General features: G+C 42.8%; 2 protein-coding genes across 3 annotated transcripts; one reads left to right on the top strand and one right to left on the bottom strand.

Moving 5' to 3' along the window:
• The first annotated feature begins 9 nt into the window (after nucleotides 1–9).
• lamp2 (lysosomal-associated membrane protein 2) lies at nucleotides 10–14,231 on the top strand. Of its 2 annotated transcripts, none has more exons than XM_079512111.1 (9): nucleotides 10–181; nucleotides 2,442–2,557; nucleotides 4,926–5,139; nucleotides 5,243–5,440; nucleotides 5,536–5,942; nucleotides 6,237–6,356; nucleotides 6,833–6,875; nucleotides 6,979–7,146; nucleotides 12,758–14,231. In XM_079512111.1, exons 1-9 carry the CDS (start codon nucleotides 136–138, stop codon nucleotides 12,898–12,900), a joined length of 1,455 nt encoding a protein of 484 aa, XP_079368237.1. In that variant the 5' UTR covers nucleotides 10–135; the 3' UTR covers nucleotides 12,901–14,231. The 2 variants fall into 2 exon arrangements, with proteins under 2 accessions (XP_079368237.1, XP_079368236.1); XM_079512110.1 differs by lacking the exon at nucleotides 12,758–14,231 and adding an exon at nucleotides 8,014–11,272 and having other exon boundaries at nucleotides 11–181.
• Nucleotides 14,232–14,865: 634 nt separating this feature from the next.
• atp1b4 (ATPase Na+/K+ transporting subunit beta 4) lies at nucleotides 14,866–21,133 on the bottom strand. The gene is made up of 9 exons (XM_079500632.1): nucleotides 20,983–21,133; nucleotides 20,660–20,744; nucleotides 19,563–19,773; nucleotides 17,502–17,630; nucleotides 17,282–17,386; nucleotides 16,663–16,862; nucleotides 16,304–16,360; nucleotides 16,030–16,122; nucleotides 14,866–15,894 (listed from the first exon to the last, which is right to left on the bottom strand). Exons 2-9 carry the CDS (start codon nucleotides 20,738–20,740, stop codon nucleotides 15,733–15,735), a joined length of 1,038 nt encoding a protein of 345 aa, XP_079356758.1. The 5' UTR covers nucleotides 20,741–20,744; nucleotides 20,983–21,133; the 3' UTR covers nucleotides 14,866–15,732.
• Between the last annotated feature and the right edge of the window lie 1,873 nt (nucleotides 21,134–23,006).

The following is a 23,006-nucleotide window of genomic DNA, read 5'->3' as shown; positions in this document are numbered from 1 at the left end:
ATAGACCTAATGAGCCTGGTGACGCGGGTCGTTTACCGTCAGAGAGGAGCTGACTGACTGTCCCTGAGAAGCTCCTTGCTTGTTGTCGTCGGCGTTGACAGAAGTTCAAACAAAAAAAAACAACAACCATCCACTATGTTTCCCTATGCACTTCTCGTTTTGTTCGTGTCGCTCGGCACCGGTACGTAACGATGAAAACGTTTTTTATTTTAATTCTAAATTATTGTTATTGCTATATTTGTCAATGTTGACGCGTTTAGACTACGCCGCACCAGATACTGTATGTAATGTAATATCGTCCCGGCAGAAATGACTTGTTTGTTTTCAACTTGGGTTGCCGACCCGGGAGCTGAGAGAAGCGTGTGGTGCGACACTTCTGTCAGTTCTTTAAATGCGTGTTTATGGGCATTTTTCGTCGCGCGAAGGGGACGCGAGACGTTTAATTTAACGACTCATTAATAATGGAAATGGAGAAGTGACGTGATGATGAAACTTGTGTGGGTTTCACTGTACAGACAGTCTGTGCAGTTCACAGGCCCGCGGTACGTTGTCGGGCTCCGTCTATGATCTGAAATGGAGTTGCGATGCGATGTTAGCAGCAGTCCAATGTATGGCGTTCTATGCTGTCGTCGGTGGCGTGTCATTCATAACAGTTTGTTTGCATGTGTTTGATGAGCCCATTGAGCCACGTCGTAGAGTAAAAGCAGCAGAAACGCGGTCATATAACGGCTGCGGTGCAGGCAGTAGTCTGCGCTGTTGTTGTGCTAAGTTTTCCGCTATGTGTAGCTAAAACGCCTGGCGAGCGTACGGCGGCGTCGCGCGCCGAAAATAGCCGATCTGCAAGCTAACAAGGCGTCGCATGTGCACCATATATCTATGTGTGCAACGCCGTGTGAACTTGCAGATCGGCTATTTTCTGTGTGTGTGACACTGGCAAGCGCAACTTCCTGTTTTAAAACAACACACAGTGGTGCTGTGCCTGTTTGATGCAGCGAGGGGTGCTTAGATGTATGTAATTGACCTAGAAATTACGTTGAATTGTTGAATAGCTACAAAAAAATATGATCTATGCACGTCACAATATCGTTATTAACCTCGGCTGTCATTTAGGCGTTTGTTTCCCCAGCTCGTTTCATTTGTGACTGGGACTGCGTTGGTTTATTGTGAGCTCATTAAAGCCCGTGATCACCTGTCCGTGTGGTGTGTATGACTCAGTAGCCTTTGCCTTGATGACAAAGCACAAGGTGGTTGGTTCAATGGTTGGTCACAAAATAATTAAACCCGTCTGAGGTGACCTTTGCCCTTCTAGTGTAAAATATAACCTATAACTTTCTTTCAGTGGGTAAAGATCATACCTACTATAGTGTTGAGAAAGGTAATTAACCATAGAAGTGGTCTTATGACATATAAAAGTTTTATTTTAAAACGTTTTGATAGTCATTTGTGACTATCAATCAACCATTGAACTGTTATATTGACCACACAAGACCTAAATTAATTGCACAACAAAGTTTGAAATATCAAAGCCCTAATATTCAACGTCTCTTGGTGGCACTGTAGAATACCACACATATTACAGATGGACAGCTAAACTAGACTTACCAATTCCAATAAATGTCTTCATTGAAGCCAATAGCCATACCCACAGTATATATCAAGGATGATGAGGTCACCCAATCACCCAGGGTCCGCTCACTCCGCTGGAATCCGTTAGTCATGAAATAGGCTAGCGCTTGCCCCATAACATCCTGCTATGGTCAAATCTGTGACATAGGCCTTGTACAGTTCTGCTAAATGCAGCTGAATTGTGGCAGAGCTGAGACTGCATTGATTGGTTAGCGTTATTATGTGGTAAATGGTCTGCATGTGCTTTGTTCATTAAAATAAAGTGTTATAATGCATGAATAACATTAAAGCATCCAGGACATCACTAAAGAAAATGGAAAAGCTTTTAAGGATTCTGCTTTTTTATGTTTATGTTGACATTTCAAAGACAAAAATCCACGTCTAAAAAGGGCACAGAAAGAGAACAAATATATCAAAGTAGAGATCAACCATGCAACACCAAAATGCAAGCACCATCTCTATTTATTATTTGTAATAATAATAATGTTAAGCGCGTGTGTGTGTGTGTGTGTGTGTGTGTGTGTGTGTGTGTGTGTGTGTGTGTGTGTTGCATAGCGTCTGCACTGTAAAGTTTAAAGGCCATTAAGGTTTTTAATGCTATTTAATGACCTCTGCCATTAAGGAAAGGATTCCAAATAAGCCTGCTGGCTTCTTCCTTATCTTGCACGGTCGATAACTTGTTTTCTTTGAATATGTATTGTTTCTGTTTTATATTACAATGTGCTAATAAACTAAACTAAACCCAAAACCGAAATGCCCTATCTGTAACAACTTTTGATCTGAATAAACAGGCTAATGTCTTGCTTTGCTTGCAGAAATCCAGTGGTCTCATGCTACTGTGGTGTCTGTCAATGGCACCGATGGCAAGTTATGCCTGTATGCTGAGCTGATGATGAACTTCTCAGTCACATATGACATAGGTGGAGATAAGGTCAGTATCTAGTGCTGATTATATGTGCACATTTTATGGACAGTACTTGGTATAGGCCAACATCCTAGTTAATACAATGATTGCACAGTGTTCTGATATATGCCAAATTATCTAAGCATTATTACACTACTAGTCTCTCGAGGCAGACTGTTCAAAGGAAAAGAGGGTGCTGTCTTTCCTTTATTTTTTTGACAATGGGTTCTCAGATTGTTACACTGTGTGCCTTGAATATTAGACATCTCTCGTGGAAGATACTGTGATCATGGGAAGGAGAAAATTGACGAGTAACCGCAAAGCAAACAGGTTTTCACAACAAGGCATTTTCTAGTTAGTGATTTTCAGAGTCTTGTCCTGTGATTGTCTTAGCATGTCTGATAACCCAGTGGCAGGTCACACCCAGTGCAGAGGTCGGCTCAATTTATATTGTATAAATGTTACTCCATAAATAATCCATACTATTCTCTTCCCATGTTTGACTCTCCCAAATGGTGCTACTCTCAGGCCTGATTTACACTGGCAGCCAAATCTAGCCTGAATCAGATCTGTGTCACTTCAAGATAGGAATCCGATTTGCTTAAACAAGGTCACATGGAATCCGATTTCTTTTTTTCAAATGTGACTTGAGTCACAATGGCCTCAGTTACATGCACAAAATGTATTCAGAATGAATGAATTCTTTCCGAACAGAGATTCATACCCAACTGTTTACATGGAACCTGTGCGCTATTTCCGAACGCGCCCAGACTGTCACAGGTCCGTCGAATGGAAGCCCATTTTAAAGAAAACATAAAGCTAAAAGCGCAACTGGCTAGTTGAGTTTGCGTGTGGCTCTTACGAGTCCGACCTACTGTTGGACGCCACTCGTCAGTCACCACAGAGAGCTATTTGATAATTACGTGCCACTATATTGACGAGGAGTGCACGTTAATTCATGCGTCAGTCAGCCGTCACACAGAATTTGCCCGACAGACCGACACACAGACAATTCCTGGTAGGTAAACTCAACGATGCGGTGGAGGCTTGTGGACTACTGGGAAAGTGTGCATGTGTTCACAACAACTCACACCAATTCCCCCACCCAGGTGGACTGGGACACGGTTCCATGTTTCACCCATACACTGCAATTGGCAATGGCACTGTAATTCGCCGATGGTTTTGTAAATAGTGCATTTTATTATGGGGAAAAGAAACTGGTGTATTTGTCTTTTTTTATTGGGTAAAATAGCGCAACTCATTCGGAATGGGATATTCTATTCCAATTGAGGTGTACTGTGTTTACATGAGCATTTTTATTCTGATGACTGGAATGAATTCATTCCGACTGAATTTCTGCATGTGAATGCGGTGGTTTCAAATCTGATTTAAATCCGATCTGAGGAGATCTGCCTCAGTCTGAATGCAACGACCAGATGAAGTGACCCAAGTCGCATATCAAACTATCCAAAACGTCACTTGCAGCGCGACCCGAGTGCTACTGTCATTACAGAGTGCGAGTATTTTCATTTAAGTAAACAAACAAGAGAGGGGGAGAAACAACCAAACTAGAGCAAAAGAAAGAAAACAAGCGAGGGGACAGAAAAGAGAGAACAATAGTGCAACACACGTTTGTTTTATAGGAATAATGTCACTTCATAATGTCGGCACTACAGCGGACGCCGGACAGACGGTGAAATCTGTACCAAAGTCCTGGCGTCACTCGCTCATCCCCTGGTCCAGGGTCGCAGAAGTTTCATTTTTAAATCGTCTCATATAACTATTGTTGTCCAAAAATAAATAAACTGTCTCTGCGATATTGTTGGGAGTGTGTCTCTGTATAGTTACAACAGTAACACGGTTCTTATTTGACGCAATATAAAAATGTTATTGGATTCTGATGGGGGGGGGGGGGGGGGGGGGGGGGGGGGGTAAATGCAAACCGGGTAGGATGTGAAATTACGTCACACTTTGGCGCTCTTGTCATTGGGGGATGCCTCCGTACAAACACAACTTCTCGAAATGTACAGAAACAAGGACGTTTATGAGGACATTTCTCGTGGAATGGTAGAGAATGGCTACACACTGTCCTATCTGAGATTGTTGTTGAAGCAGATGCAGTATGTCAACGCAGGGTGGCTTTGGGTTGAGTTGTTAAAATCAGTCTGAACGCACAGATCGGATTTGAATCGGATTTCACTTGATGTGACTGCAGTCGGGCCTTATAGACATTTTAAGTCACTTAACTTGTTTTCGTTTACTTGTCACTCACTACAGGTACAAGCAGTGTTTGGTTAAGCCTAATAGAGTTGGCAAGCTATTGGCTAGTAACTATTACTGTGGAATTGCAGTCATTTTGTTAAATAAGGTAATTCATTCTCTTGTTGCTTTTCAGACTGAAACAGTCGTCTTTGAACTTCCTGACAAAGTGACAACAGATGGCAGTGTTTGTGAGAACACAATCTCCACTCTGAAGCTGAATTTTCCAACAGGACACACCTGGACTGTGACATTCTCCAACAACAGTGACAAAACATACCAGGCAGATGCCATCACCTTTGAATATAACCTCAGTGACCGGAGCTTCTTTCCTAATTCCATATCAAATGGTGACTTTGAAAACCTTTTATGAGATTGTGATGTTAAACAAATAGTGTATTGCTTTAGTCTGTATAATGACGCCGATCCATTTTTTGTTGTTGTATCTTCCAGAGACGGTTTCTGTGACGGTAAATAAGCCCATTATTGATGTGGGCATGGACACCTGCTACTCCTGCAAAAGTCAAGTTGTGCTCCCACTGGGAGCACAACTTGCATCGCCTGGGAGCCTCCCAGGCGATGCTGTCTGGCAGACACTGTGGAACGTGCTCATACAGGCGTTTGTGAGTGATGGGAGTAAGAGTGAGAATAGTAAGTACTAGGCGCAGATTCCTACCTGATCCCCATGCTCCATGCCACATTTATCTCTGCAGTACTCACCACTGATCATTCTATTGTCTGTACAGCTACCCCATGTGCTGCCGATGCCACCGCTGATCCCACCACAGCTGCTCCGGCCACCACCGTTGCTCCGATCACCACCGTCGCTCCGATCACCACCGTCGCTCCGACCACCACCGTCGCTCCGATCACCACCGTCGCTCCGACCACCACCGTCGCTCCGATCACCACCGTCGCTCCCACCACCGTCGCTCCCACCACCTCTGCGGGCAATGCCACCACAGAAGCACCGGGCAATGTCACCACAGCAGCACCTGCCACCACCACCCCTACTACCGTGCCCACCACCACCCCAACCCCTACCATGCCCCCACCTGTCACAGGGAATTATGTCATCAGGCCCGATGAGAACAGCACAGCCTGTCTGTTGGCTAACTTTGGCTTGCGGCTCAGTTTCAAGCAGGGAGAGCAGGTATGTGTGCAAACAGTAGACGCGTTTTAACACATGAACCCTGGTGTCCCATATTCTGGGCACATCATAATAGGTGAACATTCGGCAAACGTGGGACAAGCTCACAGCATATCGTGTTGAAGCGATTTGATGTGGAGGGGAAAATAGAGGGGCTAAGAATAGACCCCCTGGGGTACACTGGTCAACAAAGTATATACACATACAGTAGTGTTTAAACTAAAGCCTCTTTCCTAGAGAAGCTGTAGCATTCAGTGATCGTCCTTGTTGAGTTGTTGTTCCGTCTTCCCTACTCAGAAACCCCTAGAGATGAACCTGGATCCCAATGGGACCGTTGCAAGTGGAATCTGTGGGCAAAACACCAGTGACCTGGTGCTGACCTCAGACACCATTACCCTCATGTTTACTTTCACCAATGTAAGTCCCTTGAGCTGAACCTCAAACAAGTTTCCCTAAGGGGGGGGGTGTGTGTGTGTGTGTGTGTGTGTGTGTGTGTGTGTGTGTGTGTGTGTGTGTGTGTGTGTGTGTGTGTGTGTGTGTGTGTGTGTGTGTGTGTGTGTGTGTGTGTGTGTGTGTGTGTGTGTGTGTGTGTGTGTGTGTGTGTGTGTGTGTGTGTGTGTGTGTGTGTGTGTGTGTGTGTGTGTGTGTGTGTGTGTGTGTGTGTGTGTGTGTGTGTGTGTGTGAGATATAACCACATTATAACTATATGAAATGGGAGTTAAATGCTGCAAATTGTAAAAATGGCAAAATATGACTCCTAACGTCGTTGAAGTGGGACTCGTAAAATGTCCCGGCGGGGACTCGTCTAAAAGACCATCCCTGCATCCCGGGACTCATTACATTGAAAACCTATTTACGTCACTGAAGTGTCATTTGTTTCTATTGTTTAACAGGAGACAAACAAATTCCACCTACATGCTCTGAATGTCACTGGTGGTAAGTAGTAACCTCACGCTTGGCCCTGTCAATGAGGCACAGCACTGAATGGCTGAAGTCCCTTCAGAGTCGTGAGTTGACATACTTGTGCGTTCCTTTCCAGGAGTGTTTTCTGGAGCAAACAGCAACCTGAGTCTGTGGCAGGCCGCTGTCGGCAGTTCCTACATGTGCAACAAGCGGCAGAGCTTCAACATCACCGACTCGCTCACCCTTTACACGTTTGACCTGCGAGTCCAACCCTTTGCGGTCAGCCAGGGTGTTTTCAGCACAGGTAGGCTACTCTTTGATACAGTATATCTTGCACAACACTTTTCCTGCTGAATTGTCACTATCCATCCACTGAGTGGAATGTGATCCTCCCACAAGAGGCTCAGAAAACCCCTATACTGACCCTGTCGTCTCTTGTGGGCATGTTGCTGCCAACAAGGGTTGATATATATATTAAATGAATAAAATGGCAAACTCACAACGCGGCATTATGCAACATGTTGTGAGCTTAATGCTATATTTGTCGTACAATTGAGCATATACGTAGGGCTTTAGTGGTTTTAACAAGATGGTGGCATGCATGGGTAGGAAAATAGAGTTCTATTCTTAGTACAGCAAATGTTATTGGACTGAAATGGGATAACAGAATTTTGAGTCACAAGGACACGTTGAGAGCTTTAGGTTCTTGTAGTTACTGCTTGTCATGGTGAAATGTCTTGCTCTGTTAGAAAATAATAATCCGAAAATATTCCCCCTCGTCGACTTCAATTGTTTGATCTCAGAGTCACTATTTAAGCACATGAATGCAAACAGACGATTTTGCCTAAACTGTAGAACATCACAAAAACCCAGTATGGCAATACAACGATAACACCGGGGTTCCACCGGACGCGTGCATGCGTCAAAAAACGAACCGGGGCAATTTTAAAGCAGTCACGCAACGCAACGCAGGCAGTGGAGCCACCCTTCATTGATTAAAACGGGAACATTCCCTGCCGGTGACGCAACGCTGACGTGCCCGGTGGAGCCCTGGCGTAACCGTCTGTGATCCTGGTGTGCTGCTGCAGTGTTTTGATTCCTCTTGAGTGTATTAACTGATCACATAACAACATTTTCCCCCCTTGTTGATCTATTCTCTCTCTGTCTGCAGCCCATGAATGTTCAATGGATGACACCAGCATCTTAATCCCAATCATTGTTGGCGCTGCTCTGGCTGGCTTGATTCTCATTGTTGTGATTGCTTACGTGATTGGTCGGAAAAAGACCTATGTTGGATATCAGACCCTTTAAATCCACACTTTGATCCATTCTTTGTAAGGGGTTTCCAAACCTGGTCCTTGGGGGTGGAAGTGCAATTGTTTAATTGGTAACTTGTAACGAAAGTACACTGATATAGAAGTTGGTGAGCTAAGACTAGCGGAATTATTTGATCTTGGCCATGTAGTTAATTTAACAATAGGTCACATGGTAAGATACAGTGTTAAATCACAGAAAGGTGAGACAAAGAGATTACATTTTTAAATGAAAAGCGTTTTCTACTAAATCAACCCATTTAGACCTGAGGCCGATTCTTAAAAACGCCTCCTAAAACCTAACCTAAGGTTTACTGAAAACCTCCAAAAAAAATAAAATATGTTGCTATATGAGCCACAGAGGTGTATGTGACACAGAGGTCGCAGCCGGTATTAACCTGAAACCTGAAAAAAAACGTTCGCTCTGGAAGAATATATATTCAAAGATTTGTGCCGCATTGTAGAGCTGCTATTTTTCAATAGCAGAGTATAACATAATGCTTAGTTAAAACACCAAAAGGGGTTCCCGCCAAAAATGGATTAAAGGTAAAACAACGTATAGGTAGCACCAGTTCTAAATGGGTTAACTAAGAAGCCAAAACACAATTACAAAGACTGAACTGAATTTTGATAACAATTCTCAAGGACCAAGCTTGTCTACCTCTGACGTGTGTTAATTTTTTCATTGTTTTCTGTTTTCTTTCCCCCCCGTTTTATTTTTTATTGTTTTACGAGCAAGCACAATATCTGCCCCAGCCCTTAATTTTGACACACAGTAGCATAGGCCACGATGACAGAAACTCCAATGAATCAGAAAGATCTCCCTCAGTAATCATTATCTCAGGATATTTGGACTATTCCTGGTTAGATGGTCCTAGAATGTATATATGCTCTCTACATAGGTGAGATTCCAGGTGTCTTCTACAAAAGGCACTGCACTTCAGTGCCCAGTAAAAACTTTGGGCTGTGCTACAGATCGTGTGCTTGCATCTTCCCAGTTCCCATAGACATTCCTTTTTTTTTGTCCTTATTTATTATTTGTACACATTTTTTTTGTTCCCACCTTTCTTTTGTAGTTTTTGTTTCATTCTAAAAGTGCCATACATTGGCATATAGCATTTCCCCACAAATCAAAAAGTTGTCAATTAGTGATTTGTACATTCACCCAAAACTTTGAGAACTACAGCTTTGCAGTCCCTTTTCAGTTTTCATACATATTTTTTCGAGTTTTTTTTCGCGTGTAGAATTTGCAAATTCGTAGTATTTTTCCGAAGGAAATACTTCCATGTATATTTCCCCTGTAGAGCAGGTGAAAACCTTGGAATGACACTGTCTTGATGACACAATAGTTGAAATGGCTGCAATCGTTTTCAAAATGTGCAATTAGAGTTTGCCTAAAAGGTCCGACTCATTTCGTGGGATCATGAATCCTACATTTGAAAAGCCTAATTAGAGAGTGCTCACGAGTCATGGACCAGAAAATAGACATCGGTCTGTTAACCTTTGTGAATCCATGTTGGCATTAGGTTTAGAAAAGGGATAGGTGGGAAAGTTCGCGAAGTGTGGCAAATCTGCAGACAAAATGCTTAACACTAGCTTTCTTCGCAAATGTTTCAGAGTCTACTATCACCTATCAATTTGTTCCAACCCAACTCCCTAGGGAAACTTTGACAGCTGCGGTACAATCTATATAAGGCAATAATGCAAATTTCATTATGCTTTATATCACATGTGACGTAAACTAGGGGGTTTTCATGATTATGAATCCATTGCAAGCATTAGTTTTGCACGAAACCCAATCCTTGGGCTAAATTCGGCCATAGCCCAAATGTGCTGACCTCATCACATTTGTGATGACCGCTATGGCCGTTTTTATCCGAAGGTTTTTTTTTTGTGCAAAACTAATGCTTGCAATGGATTCTGAATCATGAAAACCCCCTAGTTTGACATGTCACATGCTACATAAAGCATAATGAAATTTGGAAAAGTTGCCGTATATAGGTTGTGAATGGTACTGTACCCCAACTTTCAGCAGCAGTCACCTTCGTGAACACATTTGTGAAGAAAGCTAGTGGTAAGCATTTGTTTTGCAAATTTGCCACACATTTCGCTAACTTTCCCTAATGAGTTGTTAACTTTCTGCACAATGGAAGAGGAGTTTCATATATAAATGCACTAAGGCGCTCTTTAAGTTTGGCATATTTCGAATCTATGCTGCAGTGACATACCAGTGGATAACCGATCATTCAGTCACCTCCTAAGTAATGAAGGTTTGCAGGTAGAACAGTGGAAGTGAATTCAACCTGTGCAAGTTGTATCAATGGGAGTGTCCGGGAGCGTTGTTGTCCACTGTGTGTGTGTGTGCGTGTGTGTGTGTGTGTGTGCGTGCGTGCGTGCGTGCGTTTGTCGGTCGATCGTGATATGGTAGTTGCTTTGTGTATTTTTGCTTTTCTTTCTAGAACGGTGTGCTAGCCTAGCTCCAAATCTGTAGTTTTTAGGCTTATTAAGCTACAAGCTATCGGGTATCTAAAGCAGAGGCTGCACTGGAGTGAGGCTAGGAACTCAACATCGGACACGAGACTGATCTTTCCGTTTCAAGATGCTTGTGATCAAATCAATCTATCCATTTCCTAAGATGTTCAAATGTGTGTATGGACGATAGATATATGTTGAATGTGAACTCCATTTTTGCTTGTGATCAGATTTGCTTGTGGACTTGTGTAAGTTCCAGCTTTTATATAAAATTGTTTTGCCTTGATTCTTTATAAGATGGCTCTGCAGCACCAATGTGGATAGATCTATCAGCTCATGCTCTCAAAGATAATTATTATTATGATGGCTTTGTGCCTTACATAGTGATGCTTTCCTCATTCTCAATAATACTGTACAGTTCATACTTTGATTTCCCCTCATCAGTTTTCAATATTCTTATTTACATTCAGCAAAGGGAACGTGTGCTGCAAGTCCATCCTCTTAAAAATCACTTGTGTTCAGTTGCTATAAAAGAATGCTGATTTGCATTTTCGTAGGCTTTTTAAGCTGTAATAAAATGGGATTGGAAAAATGTCGGAATGGACCATTTTAATATTATGAAAATAAAAGTGTGTTGGTCCTTTACTGGAGTAAATGTTTATTTGATTGTTGTTTAATTCTTTAATTGTTTGTTCTGCCCTTTCTTTGTTGCATTTAATTCTATTCTATTCTGCCCCCTTACTACTTTAATCCTATTACTGTCCATCGTATGAGTTTCTTTTTCTGCTGTCCAGCCAGTGATGCATTCATTCACTTATCTGTTCTCTTCATTCTTGTCTAGCTGTGGATTGCCAGGCTGATCCGGAGAGCTTCATTGTTCCAATAGCAGTTGGAGTGTGCCTTCTTGTTCTTATTGTAGCTGTTCTTGTTGCCTATTTCATTGGAAGAAAGAGAAACCTAGCCACTGGCTATGAGTCTTTCTAATTATGTGGTTCCCAAACGGTGTGCAGAAGAGGCTTGGGATTTTGACAACCACACATCATTATTATTACAATTTATAAAACTACAAAACCTTAATTATTTTTAATTGACTGTTTCAGAACTTTATGCACACTTGTTTACCAATACAACGGCAAATTCTATGTATGACATGCATACAGGTAAATATAAACATGGCACAGACATACCCAGGTATCTGGGGATGCATGGGGTACCAGGGGAGGCTCTGTCGACTCATAGGATCCACCGCAACAGAGAGGTCTGTTAGAGTGGGGATCCTATTGGGATGTCAGAGCCCAGGAGGTTCTGGGCCGTTCCTCCTCCACTCTGGGAAAACTCCATGAAACGGAGTGACTCGGGTCAGCAGGTATATGGGAAAATGAAGGCCTGTCCCTCAGATGTGATTAGTGGAACGGCCCTTTAATGACCTGGAGGTCTGGCAGACCACCTATGATTTTTGTGCTATGTTTATATAAACCAATTTCAACCTGGTGTCCCTATTTTGGGCATGTCGTTACAGGGACAGTTCTAATTTTAGTATTCTCAATTTTTTTCACAAAAATGTTCAAACTTTGGGGAAGTGGCAATCAATACAGGTTTGCCTTGTGATACTGTCTGGGGCACAAAACGTTTGAAAATAACTTCCAATGTATTCTCAGATGTTCATGAGACTGAGGGGAGTCTGTTCATTGATCAATACGAGTTTGATTTGCTGCCTGCGCATAATTGCGAAGCTCTGTCTGATCAGTCTCCTGTGTGTATTGACGTTTCCAACTTTCCATATAGTCGCTTTGTTGTCTACACTCCTAATTCTACCCCAGACACGGGACTAATTTTGTTTTATTACAGCAGTATTATTAATTTAAGTGACTACTTTTATCTCTGGGAATATTGCATGACTCATTTTCCCCACAATGGATTGAAGGATTGAATGGATTGCTGATCTGAGTTTGGCTTTGTTCAACCAAATGTATACTGATACTGTGCTCATTGCAGATGTGCAGGTTCTGAAGTGACATTTTGCTGATTCCCCTCTGTCGTTAAATCACTCGATCCCCGTCTTTTCACCGGCATTTCTGGCCAACTAAATCTCTAACCCGCTTATTTCTGTGTCCCCCTTTTCTCTGTCAGCTGAGGAATGCTTCCTGGACTCTGATTTGAGCTTTCTGGTGCCCATCGCTGTGGGCGTGGCACTCAGCTTCCTAATCATCCTTGTGCTTATCTCTTACCTGATTGGTCGGAGGAAGAGTCGCACTGGCTACCATTCTGTATAATCCAACTCACAGCTGCTTCTGCCTCTCACCCGCGCAACTCTCACAGTCACCGCTTAAACACACACGGAAAGAAAACTCTTCCTATGGAGGCAGCCTTCCACCCTTTTCCTGTCGCTTCCCTGGCATCCCAAATTCCTCCTTTCCACTTACCCGCAGTGATTTTCCGCTAATATCTTCTCCTATCTTGTCCCTTTTTGTAATTAACTTCAACCGCCACTCAACAGTGATTTCTGTCACCAACCATCGCTGTTTTGACACCAATGACTGACTCAATTACCAAAACCGATTGATATTGCATCGTTTGCATGTTATTGATGGCCTCTGTTAGCCATCCACGTCCTCTCGGAAAGGCTTCCCCAAGAGGCTGTTTATTCTCACTTGTTTAATGTGCTGTACAATATATCTATGTAAATGACTCTTGTATAGGATGAATTATGTTGTTTTTTTGATTACTTGTTATTTCATATAACGCCATGAATGTATGAGCAAGCTAATAGAAACCTTATCATAACATTATTATGCAAACCCATTGTTGTTGGCCATTGTTTTCTTGATACAACATTCCTTTTAATTAATTCACACTCATCCAGTATTCATATCGGAGTGATGTATCTTTTGCACATGCTCACATAAAGGTAGCTCAGTGGAAGGACACTAACTTTCAAGACAACTAACCAGCATCGCAAACATCTTTTTTTTGTAAAGGTAATTTTTGTGTAATTTATTTCTTTCACTGTTGCAAAGTCCCCTCTCAGGGAATGGGAGATGGGATGTGTTCTTAGTTGTGGTTGCGCTACCTTTGCCCTTAAATGTACATTTCTCTCAAGTAAATGACATTAATATTGGTTAACATTTTGTAATTGTATTGTGGTTGTGTCCTCACCCGTTTCAACCTGGCCCTGTTCTTTCAAATGAATGACAAATACACAACACATTAGCCAGAGGGCAGCAAATGAGGTTTTTGCAGTTAGATCATGGTTCTGGTCGAGCAATTGACTTGGCCCAACATACACCAACACACCACATGATCTGGCCTAAGCTACCATGCTTTAGTACAGTTCCATTAATAACATGGATTGCCATTATGCAGTTATATGAAAGTTATAAAATCTAATATCTAGCTGTTTATTAGTCATGGCTTTAGTTTTGATTCAACCCTGGTTCCACACTAGTACATGTGATCACACATTCACTCTCCCGCTAGATAGCCTTTTTGTTGCACTTTTCAGTTGCTCATCATGAAGCTCATCTCCATCTGATGAAGAATCTGGTATAAGCTTGTTGAACATAGTATGTGGGGAATACATTAAATAAAGCTTTCTTGTTTTGTATCACTTTTCTCTGACTTTGTTTTGCTACAGCTTTGTTTTATTGCAGTGCTGCAAAAGACAAGGTCATATGTCTTGTGACAGAATTACACTTCAGAGTAAGCCACCATTCGGTACGCAAGTACACTACATTGTGAATTATTCTGTGGTTCTTGACTTTGAACAGTAACGTGATTTTTATGACAGTGGCATGACTTGTGCTTACTATTATTGGCATTCCACAAAGGTGTTCAGCAACAATAGATTCACATACTGTTAATCTTGTCTATGAAATACTCAGTCAAAGGACTTTTAATGCCATGTACATTCAATTTGATTGGATACGTTCTTCATATAGTTCTTGATAACCACTGTGAAAGGTTAATTTGTGTGTGGGTGTGAGTGTGTAGGGATTCTTAATTATCACCTACATAACATGGGCTGTCATAGACTATGAACTGGCCTAATATTATAAAGATACACCATAAGTCACATGGGAAGGAAATTGTACTTATCAGAACACTGTAGCCTATTTATTAAAGAACTATAATAAGAATAAAGGCAGGAACAAGGTTAGTATTCAGTGTGGATAGGATTAATTATATGACCAATGTGTTACTTCCACATAACAGATAAAGGTTTCACAAAGACAAACTAGTTCACAGTATCTCTTCCTTTTATTGATCACAGTCACCTGTTGTAGTATATTTTCAAAAGCAGCCAGATGTTTTTACAAAAGAGAAGGCAAGAAATGACTCATAGTGCTTATTTCATAAATGTAATATAATACTGACCTACTCAACAAAAAGGTAATACTGTATTTGCAGACATTTATTATTGTTTTACTGTGTAAGTACAGTATAAGTCCTGTTTTCATGATAATCTTGGAAACCATAAAATATACATGTTTGAAAAGTATGCAAAAGAAATTAGTACACACTTTGATGTCACACCAAGTGTGTGTCACACAACCATATCCTATCCTTATATAAACAGTATTTGTCATTGTCTATTAATGTTTTTAAGTTACTTTGCATATCTAGAAGAACTAACTATTGGGCAGTGCCTTCTATATTGTGAATTTAATTATATTAATGTGCTAATCATTACAAAATGTCAGGTATTCAATGGGAATTCATTCTCTACATGTATGGTGCTCAGCAACACTGTTTCAATGAAGTGTGTGTGTGTGTGTGTGTGTGAGTGCGCGTGAGAGTGTGTGTGTGTGTGTGTATGCGTGCGTGCGTGCGTGTGCGCACGTGTGCCAATGAACGCATACTCCAGCAACATTCTCAGGTTGCAAAGGCAGCTACATGTACAAAGTGTGGGACGATGACGTCTCTCCCGTGACATTCTCGAGGAATCTGCTTTTCTAGCTGAAGGCACATTGACATATGAATGAAAAGGAGCGAGAGGGAACCCTATGTAATGTATGTCAAATAACGGTTCAACTTGAGAGTTGTCATAGATTTTTTCTCATCTAATGTTGCCATGGGAGCATCCCACTTGATGTGCTCATCTCGACCTATGCTCCTACATTCAAGGTGAAGGTAGCACTGCCCTGGTAGCGGTCATTGGGATTATCATTGATAATGCCCTTGCCATTGAGCTTGCACTGTATTTGGATTTGAGTGTCATACTGTAGTCCTGAAAAGCGCACGGCCACAACCGGTGATGAGTAGTTGACCTATAGGAACAGGTGAGACATGGGAGGTTTGGGTCAAGACATGAAGAGCCATTATCTCAACAATAACACATATCATGAACAATGACGTGAATTCGCACAGCAGTTTGCGTTGAAGGTATGAAACCCTTTACTTACATGCCTTAGCTTCCCATAATATGGAAAGAACTTCATGTCAAAAATGCTTTTAGGAAAGAACTGGAGTTCTCCCAGGGCTTCCGGTGGCCCTTTCTGAAAGAATGAAAAGTCACATTCTCTTGACTCAAGCCTAATTCATATTTTAACTGTATGACTGCGAAGTCGTATGACAAAGTATAAATTAGACTTTACAGTAGAAAAGTATCATCATGACACTTTCATAGATAGTTTTATTCCCAGTTTATTGTGGAATGAATGCTGACTCTTACTGTACCTTAACTCCGCAAGTCACATTTATTGGCTTGCCTTGACCAGGTAGGTACCCAAGAATCTACAAGAAGAGAAATCAAATATGATTGTCATCTCAAGGTGTGTGGTTTTATGTTTTATGTTCAAGCTGGATATGATTGTTTATGCCATCACTGTTTAGTCTCTCGATCCCAAAAATGGCCACAAGAGGTCACTGACAATGTGAAAATCCTGAAAGTGTACAAATGGGAAAACCCAGGGTTATTCTGTGTACTGGCTACTCCATGATGCTTGTGTTATGTGTATTAATTCATTCTGTAACAGCACAGCCTTACCAGGACACGCGACGTGGCCTACTAATACAAGTAATTGCACTTGGCTTACTCTGTTCATTCGTAGGAGGATGCATGGCTTTCCCTGAGAAAAGCCATAGTTGTGGTCCTGGAGACCTGAACAGTCACCCAGCCAGGACCTCTTGAACTGACATGCTTTTCGCTCTGCACTGTCCTCCAAGTCATCCTGCATGGAGTACCTCTCCTGTCCACAGGGGATATTCTTGTGCTCCTGAACAGCGTCATTATATGCTGAAAGTGGTGAACAGTTTGTGTGTGTGGGGTGGGGGGGAGGGGGTGGTTGGGGTAGGAGAAAGAGAGAGAGGGCATAAATAAGCCACGCAGCCGCAATGCCCTGCCAGGGCCAGGCCTCTGATTAAGGCAGTCCTGACAAAAGCGGGGTGTGGAGAAAAAATAAAAAGAAGCATTCAATGGCTGTGCTCTAACCACAAAGAAGCTTCCCTTCCCAGAATGCCGTGCAAGAATCAGTTGGAATAAGGGACAAAGGTAGTGGAGGTGGGGGCAAGAGGATTAACCCACTGTGTACCCACTAGATGATTTCAACACACCCAACAACCTCATTGCTTTCCGTCCAACACAGTTGTCTTCTCCCACCACTAAATTCTGTCACCTCTATATACCAACTGTATTATATCAAGTGTCTGACTCACGTTTCAGGTATTCGTCCAATATCTTTGCATATTTCTTCCAGGTCTTGCGGTTAGAGGCGTTGAAGGCGATTTCATGGCCTTCATGAGGTGGGGCCATCGTCATACCTGCCAACGGAGACCCACAGACAGTCAACTGTGCCAACACTGGACAGGGGCAATAGAACGCAGGAGGAGGAACTTGAGAGGTAGGAGTGGTGGCAGTGGAGGAGGTTGTATTTACCTGGTGGCATCACTCTGTCATTGTATGTTGGATGGTAGGGACTAATGGACCACATAAGGCAAAACATACAGCCTCCAAACATGGCCGCCAGAAATATATAAAGTGCAGCGTAGAAGAGGAGGATGAGACCTGAGAGGTAAGGGGAGAGAAACAGTGAATGATGTTAACGCGTGTCCAATCCTGTGTGTCCTATCTGGACTCAAGCCACTGTCCTTCCACTAATTTGTTTAGTCATACAAAAGTGCTGTCTCTCTCTTTGTCTGGAAATGAAAATCACTTCAGTCATCATATGTGTTTTAAAATCAAAACCCACTGCAATCATCTCACGTGAGGAAACCTGCATATATAGTAAACCCTAAGAACTAGCGTTGTTTCCCATTTGTTCAATTAACAGTCCATTAGCAACCAATCAAACCATACGTGCCCCAAATTAAATGGCTTTTGCTGTGCAGGGCAATTTCACAGGGGACTGGTTGCAGCCAGCCTTGCGTTCCCCGGAGCGACAAAGGCCTTTCTGTTTAAGCTCAGTGAGAATTCTCTCAGCTGTCCTTTCACTCAGGAACACAGTGAACCTCCGGTTGCCATCGTAGTGAAGGTCTTTTGCAGTCATAGAGGCCCAGCCAGCTCCAAGGAGCCCCAATCACCCCACTCTGGTATTGTGTCCCCTCTTACGCACTCCTCTCACAGGATACACATCACAGACTTCAACTCATGGCCTTTTCTTTTCGACAGACACATGGGCCCCACGTCTTCACAAGTGTGCAACGCACAGCGGTTATGCTTCTGAAATGAGTCTTCAACTGGCCTGACTCTTCTTCCTTGGTGCACATCCCAGCTTTACGCCATTAGGTGATGCCTGGGGTGTTTTCTCTATGCTCTATGTGCTGTTGGGTTTTGATTGTCCACCGCGTTGTACAGTGAGTGGACATGGGGGGGTGGGAGCTCGAACAGCGTCACACAGCCACTAGCCTAGAATACTAAAAGGCTGCTCCATCATCAGTGACTCAACAAATCCCTCTAGGCATCCACCTCTGCCAAGAACGTTTCTTTAACATGGAGTGGAGCCCTAAGAAAGAAGAAAAATCACACCTGTGTGAACTGAGTGGTGTAAGGTCTTATATAGCCTGATCAGCTCTGATCTGACGTAATGTCTGACGTAATGAAATCACACCCGGGTGAACTGGGTGACCGTAGCAACCATGCTCATTTTTTCTGCACAGACAGACTAACAAAGCCAGTTGTAGGAGTGGTTTACACCACTCAATAATGTCTGACGTAATGAAATCACACCCGGGTGAACTGGGTGACCGTAGCAACCATGCTCATTGTTTCTGCACAGACTAACAAAGCCAGTTGTAGGAGTGGTTTACACCACTCAAAAAACACTGGAGCATCTCTTACGTGTTTGACTGCAACTGAGGGTCTGCAAGCATGCTAAGGTCAGCTATGGGGTTGCTGAGGCTTTGGGAAAGAGGCAGTAGAGAGCAGGCTAAGATGTATGAGGAATGTGATTCCTGGCCAGTGCAAGGCCCTGAACAGTGCTCTCCCACTGGGGCTACGTCCCCAGGCAGTCTGTTTTTGTCGGGACGGTTCTGACTTGTCCACGCACCTATGTAAACATTGAGCTTGAGGACACACACACACACACATACACACACAGCACACACAGTGAGTCTGTGGACTGGGGAGCCATTTCAATCCCCCTTAAGAACAATAAGCCATCAAGACACCATGTTCGTTCTCGATCACATGGAGACTGCCTGCCAACTGCTGATTACAGCTGAAATACACTCAACTGTATGACAGAAACAAACATGCACGAACAATGATTAATACTGTACATCAGTGTAGCTGAAAGTATAATATAAATGTATTTGTTTCTGACTTTCAGATTTCCTTATGTAGAAAGTACCCCCCCCCCCCCCCCCCCCACCTTGCACACATACACATGCACGGATTGCACGCACATACACGCGCACGCGCGCGCACGCACGCACGCACGCACGCACGCACGCACGCACGCACGCACACACACACACACACACACACACATCAACTTACTCCAGCTCTTTCCGGTGCGCCCCATGAATTCGTGGGTCTCTGCATTCCACAGGTACTGCTTAATGCCACCTATTTGCTGGTACAGTGTCCTCTGGGGTACAGGCTTGCGCTTCCATTTTTCAAAGTTCAGGTCCTCCTGTTCCAGGGGCCGATGTTCAGCCAGTGTCTCCTGCTCCTCTTCCATGCCATGTCTTTTTTCACTTGGATGCCGCTGAGAGGGAGACACAAGAAATGGGAAAAACTCTGAAAAAAAGTTCCTGCCGCGGGACATTCTCGATCACTATTTCTTTCAGTTTTTTTTTTTTTTTACTCAATCCAATTTCTTTCATACAACGACAGCCAATTTGGTGAAAAAATGTGGCACAAACGTTGCCAAGAATTCTATCAAGTTTTTCTTTTCTAAACTACAACGGCAAGTATTTTCACCGAATCGCACTGCATGTTCATGAATATTGCACTGTCTAGTCCCGTCCTCCTTTTCATCAAATTATAACCCTGCTGGGGACCTTTCTTGGCCCTCTTTGGGAGAGATGATCCTCTCTGATTGGACCCTCCTGCTCCGAGAAGCAGCTGCAGACATGCAGAGATGGGGGGTCACATCACTTTGACAGCCAGATGTTACACACTAGACTCTCAGCGTCCACACATCCCCAAGGAACCATGGGGTGCTTCATAATGTCACCGCAATTTCAGTTCCTATATATGTGTGTGTGTGAAGTCGTGTCTTCAGTTGTATAAGGATGTCTTTAGCTTTTAAAGTATTCAGATATAAAAGATATGTATTTTTGTGCTCTGAGGAAGATTGCATGCACGATCCAAACGTAAGTCATTATTTGTAGTCTATATAAATCTGAATAAAAAGGCTTAAACTGTCCGAACTGCTCTTCTGCAACTGTTTTGTATGCTGTTGGAATCATGTATAAAGTGTCAATGAATGAATGAATCCATTGCATTATGTGTTAAACTATTGCCATTTATAATTTACTTATTTCCCTAATAAGCTACATACAAACTAAGACTAATATTGTTTCTACATTATTATCGACATATAGGAAACTGTATGTGTTTTCAGTTTCATCCTTTAGAGGTGGACTTACGCTGATGGATGATGAGTGTGGATGAGGTTTAACGGGTGCCTCTTCATTGGCAGCCCCTCCCTCCGTAGCATTGGGCTCCATGAATCTTCACAGAGGGAAAGGTACTTGTTAAACCAATCACATCTACCGTCCCCTTCGAATTAAAGTGGCACATGCATGGTGGCATCTGCAAAATTGTTAAGCTACACATATATGCATTCTGTCTTTTTCAGTCAAACTTTCAACAAACAATGTTGAAAGTTTAATGTCACAACAATGTCGGTGGTTAACTCTAGGCTATTCTAAAGTATTGTCAATTATATAAAAAAAGAAAACGGACATACCTGAAGTTTTCTTGCAATGAAAACGTCGATGAATATCTTGAAACCCGCTGTACCCCTGCAGGAACGAATTCTAAGTTGGTCACAAAGTTATTGGGGATTTCATTAGAAAGTTTTACGCACGCAGTGGGAGACGGGCATTGGAGAACCTCCTCTCAACTAGACGCGCATCATAGTGAATGAATGCTCGAGGGAGCAAAACTGGGGGTGGGATGGAAAGTGCTCTTTTTCTTAATCCCCAAAGACCTTTTGGCAACGACCGGGGCCGTTGCACTGCACTGCATTCTACACACGCACACCAAACTCCCATTGTCCGTTGAGCCATGGACTGACTGCGACGCACCGCCTGAAAACAATATTTATAGCTTACAGTATCTCACCACAACGTGCTGTTGTCAATCACCGCCTACCAAATGAGCAAATTAAGACACATGTAGGCCTATCTGTTGCATGCCTGCATGTTTGAGTGTTTTGGTAAGTTTTCTTTTAATGGAGACTGGATGTTTAAAAACGTTCCCCTCTTTTGCATTTATAACAGTACAATATATAGGCCCTATTTTAGAAAATGTTTTTCTGCAGCCATCATGTAGGCCTACATACCAGCCCATCCGCGACACATTAGGCCTACATACAGGCCGATACTGCGCCATATGCTTACCATAGGCTCTGCCTGGTGGACTTCAAGTAGGCTATAGGCTATAGTCCCTGGCCCTGCGCATATCTGTACTCCAGTCACGTAGCGTTCTCTTACCCCATGTAAAAGTACTCTAGAAGAGGGGGAGTTCTGAGGTTTTTTTCCCTCTTCCTTTTTTATGAAAAGAGATATTGCGTCATGGAAAAAAATCTATTCTTTGCTATTGTGTGTGTGTGTGTGTGTGTGTGTGTGTGTGTGTGTGTGTGTGTGTGTGTGTGTGTGTGTGTGTGTGTGTGTGTGTGTTCTGTGTTGCATGTGTGTGTTTGTGTGTGTGTGTGTGTGTGTGTGTGTGTGTGTGTTGCATGTGTGTGTGTGTGTGTGTGTGTGTGTGTGTGTGTGTGTGTGTGCGTGTGCGCGTGTGAGAGAGAGAGAGAGAGAGAGAGAGAGTGTGTGCATGGTTACATTAGCCTAAATATGGTAATGATTTAATCAATGAATTATGCACTTATAAGATAAACATTCAATTAAAAACGTTGCATAAGTTATGGATGGAAGAGCATAATACAATAAATCAGTATAGGCTGTAGTTCTTAAAATCAACTCTAAGGCACATAGGCCAACTTTCTGGACATGCAGAATAAATCAAGCCTATATAATCATTTCATGTCTGAATTACTTTTTCAAGTTCAGGAAAATATATAGATGAATGATTGTATACTACATATCAACTATCAAATAGCAACCCAAAATAATCTGGTTAGACTCTAACCCAAATAATCTGGTTAGACTCTAACCAAAATAATCTGGTTAGACTCTAACCAAAATAATCTGGTTAGACTCTAACCAAAATAATCTGGTTAGACTCTAACCAAAATAATCTGGTTAGACTAACCAGATTATTTGATTAACTCTAACCGTTAGAGTGTCTGCCCTGCGACTGGAAGGTTGGGGGTTCGATCCCCGGCCGGGTCCTATACCAAAGACTCTGAAAAATGGGACCCAGTGCCTCCCTGCTTGGCACTCGGCATCAAGAGTTGGATTGGGGGTAAATCCCTGCGACATACTATAGCGTCATGACCAGGGGGTGTACTTAGTAGTACTTGTACATCATGTCCAGGGGGTGTACGCTGTAAATTGCCTCACATACAGAAACAGGAGATAGGCTCCTGCCCTCATGGGCCTCATGGCTCCGCAGTTGCTATAGCATGGCATTATGCAGGCACTGGCACTGCATATAGTGGTGTAAAGTAACTATGATGCACATGCACAGAGGGGAGCTTCCCCCTCCAGGAAATACATGAGAGAGAGACATTGTGTGGCTATTAGCATCATCAGGAACATTCACTAGACCAGGGGTTCTCAACGTTTTGGCCGGGGACCCCCTGGAAATGCT

This window comes from Electrona antarctica (genome assembly GCF_951216825.1).
Source record: "Electrona antarctica genome assembly, chromosome: 1".
In the NCBI taxonomy this organism is placed as follows: domain Eukaryota; kingdom Metazoa; phylum Chordata; class Actinopteri; order Myctophiformes; family Myctophidae; genus Electrona; species Electrona antarctica.
The sequence above is the reverse complement of the archived record's forward strand: the minus strand, read 5'-3'. Positions and strand labels throughout refer to the sequence as shown.

Coding starts and splice junctions, on each gene's coding strand:
- lamp2 (XM_079512111.1), top strand. CDS start 136: ATGTTTCCCTATGCACTTCTCGTTTTGTTCGTGTCGCTCGGCACCG. Junction 5,140..5,242: donor TCCTAATTCCATATCAAATG/GTGACTTTGAAA, acceptor TGTATCTTCCAG/AGACGGTTTCTGTGACGGTA. Junction 6,357..6,832: donor TCATGTTTACTTTCACCAAT/GTAAGTCCCTTG, acceptor ATTGTTTAACAG/GAGACAAACAAATTCCACCT.
- atp1b4 (XM_079500632.1), bottom strand. CDS start 20,740: ATGGAGCCCAATGCTACGGAGGGAGGGGCTGCCAATGAAGAGGCACCC. Junction 19,774..20,659: donor CACACTCATCATCCATCAGC/GTAAGTCCACCT, acceptor TCTCCCTCTCAG/CGGCATCCAAGTGAAAAAAG. Junction 17,631..19,562: donor GCGCACCGGAAAGAGCTGGA/GTAAGTTGATGT, acceptor CTTACCTCTCAG/GTCTCATCCTCCTCTTCTAC.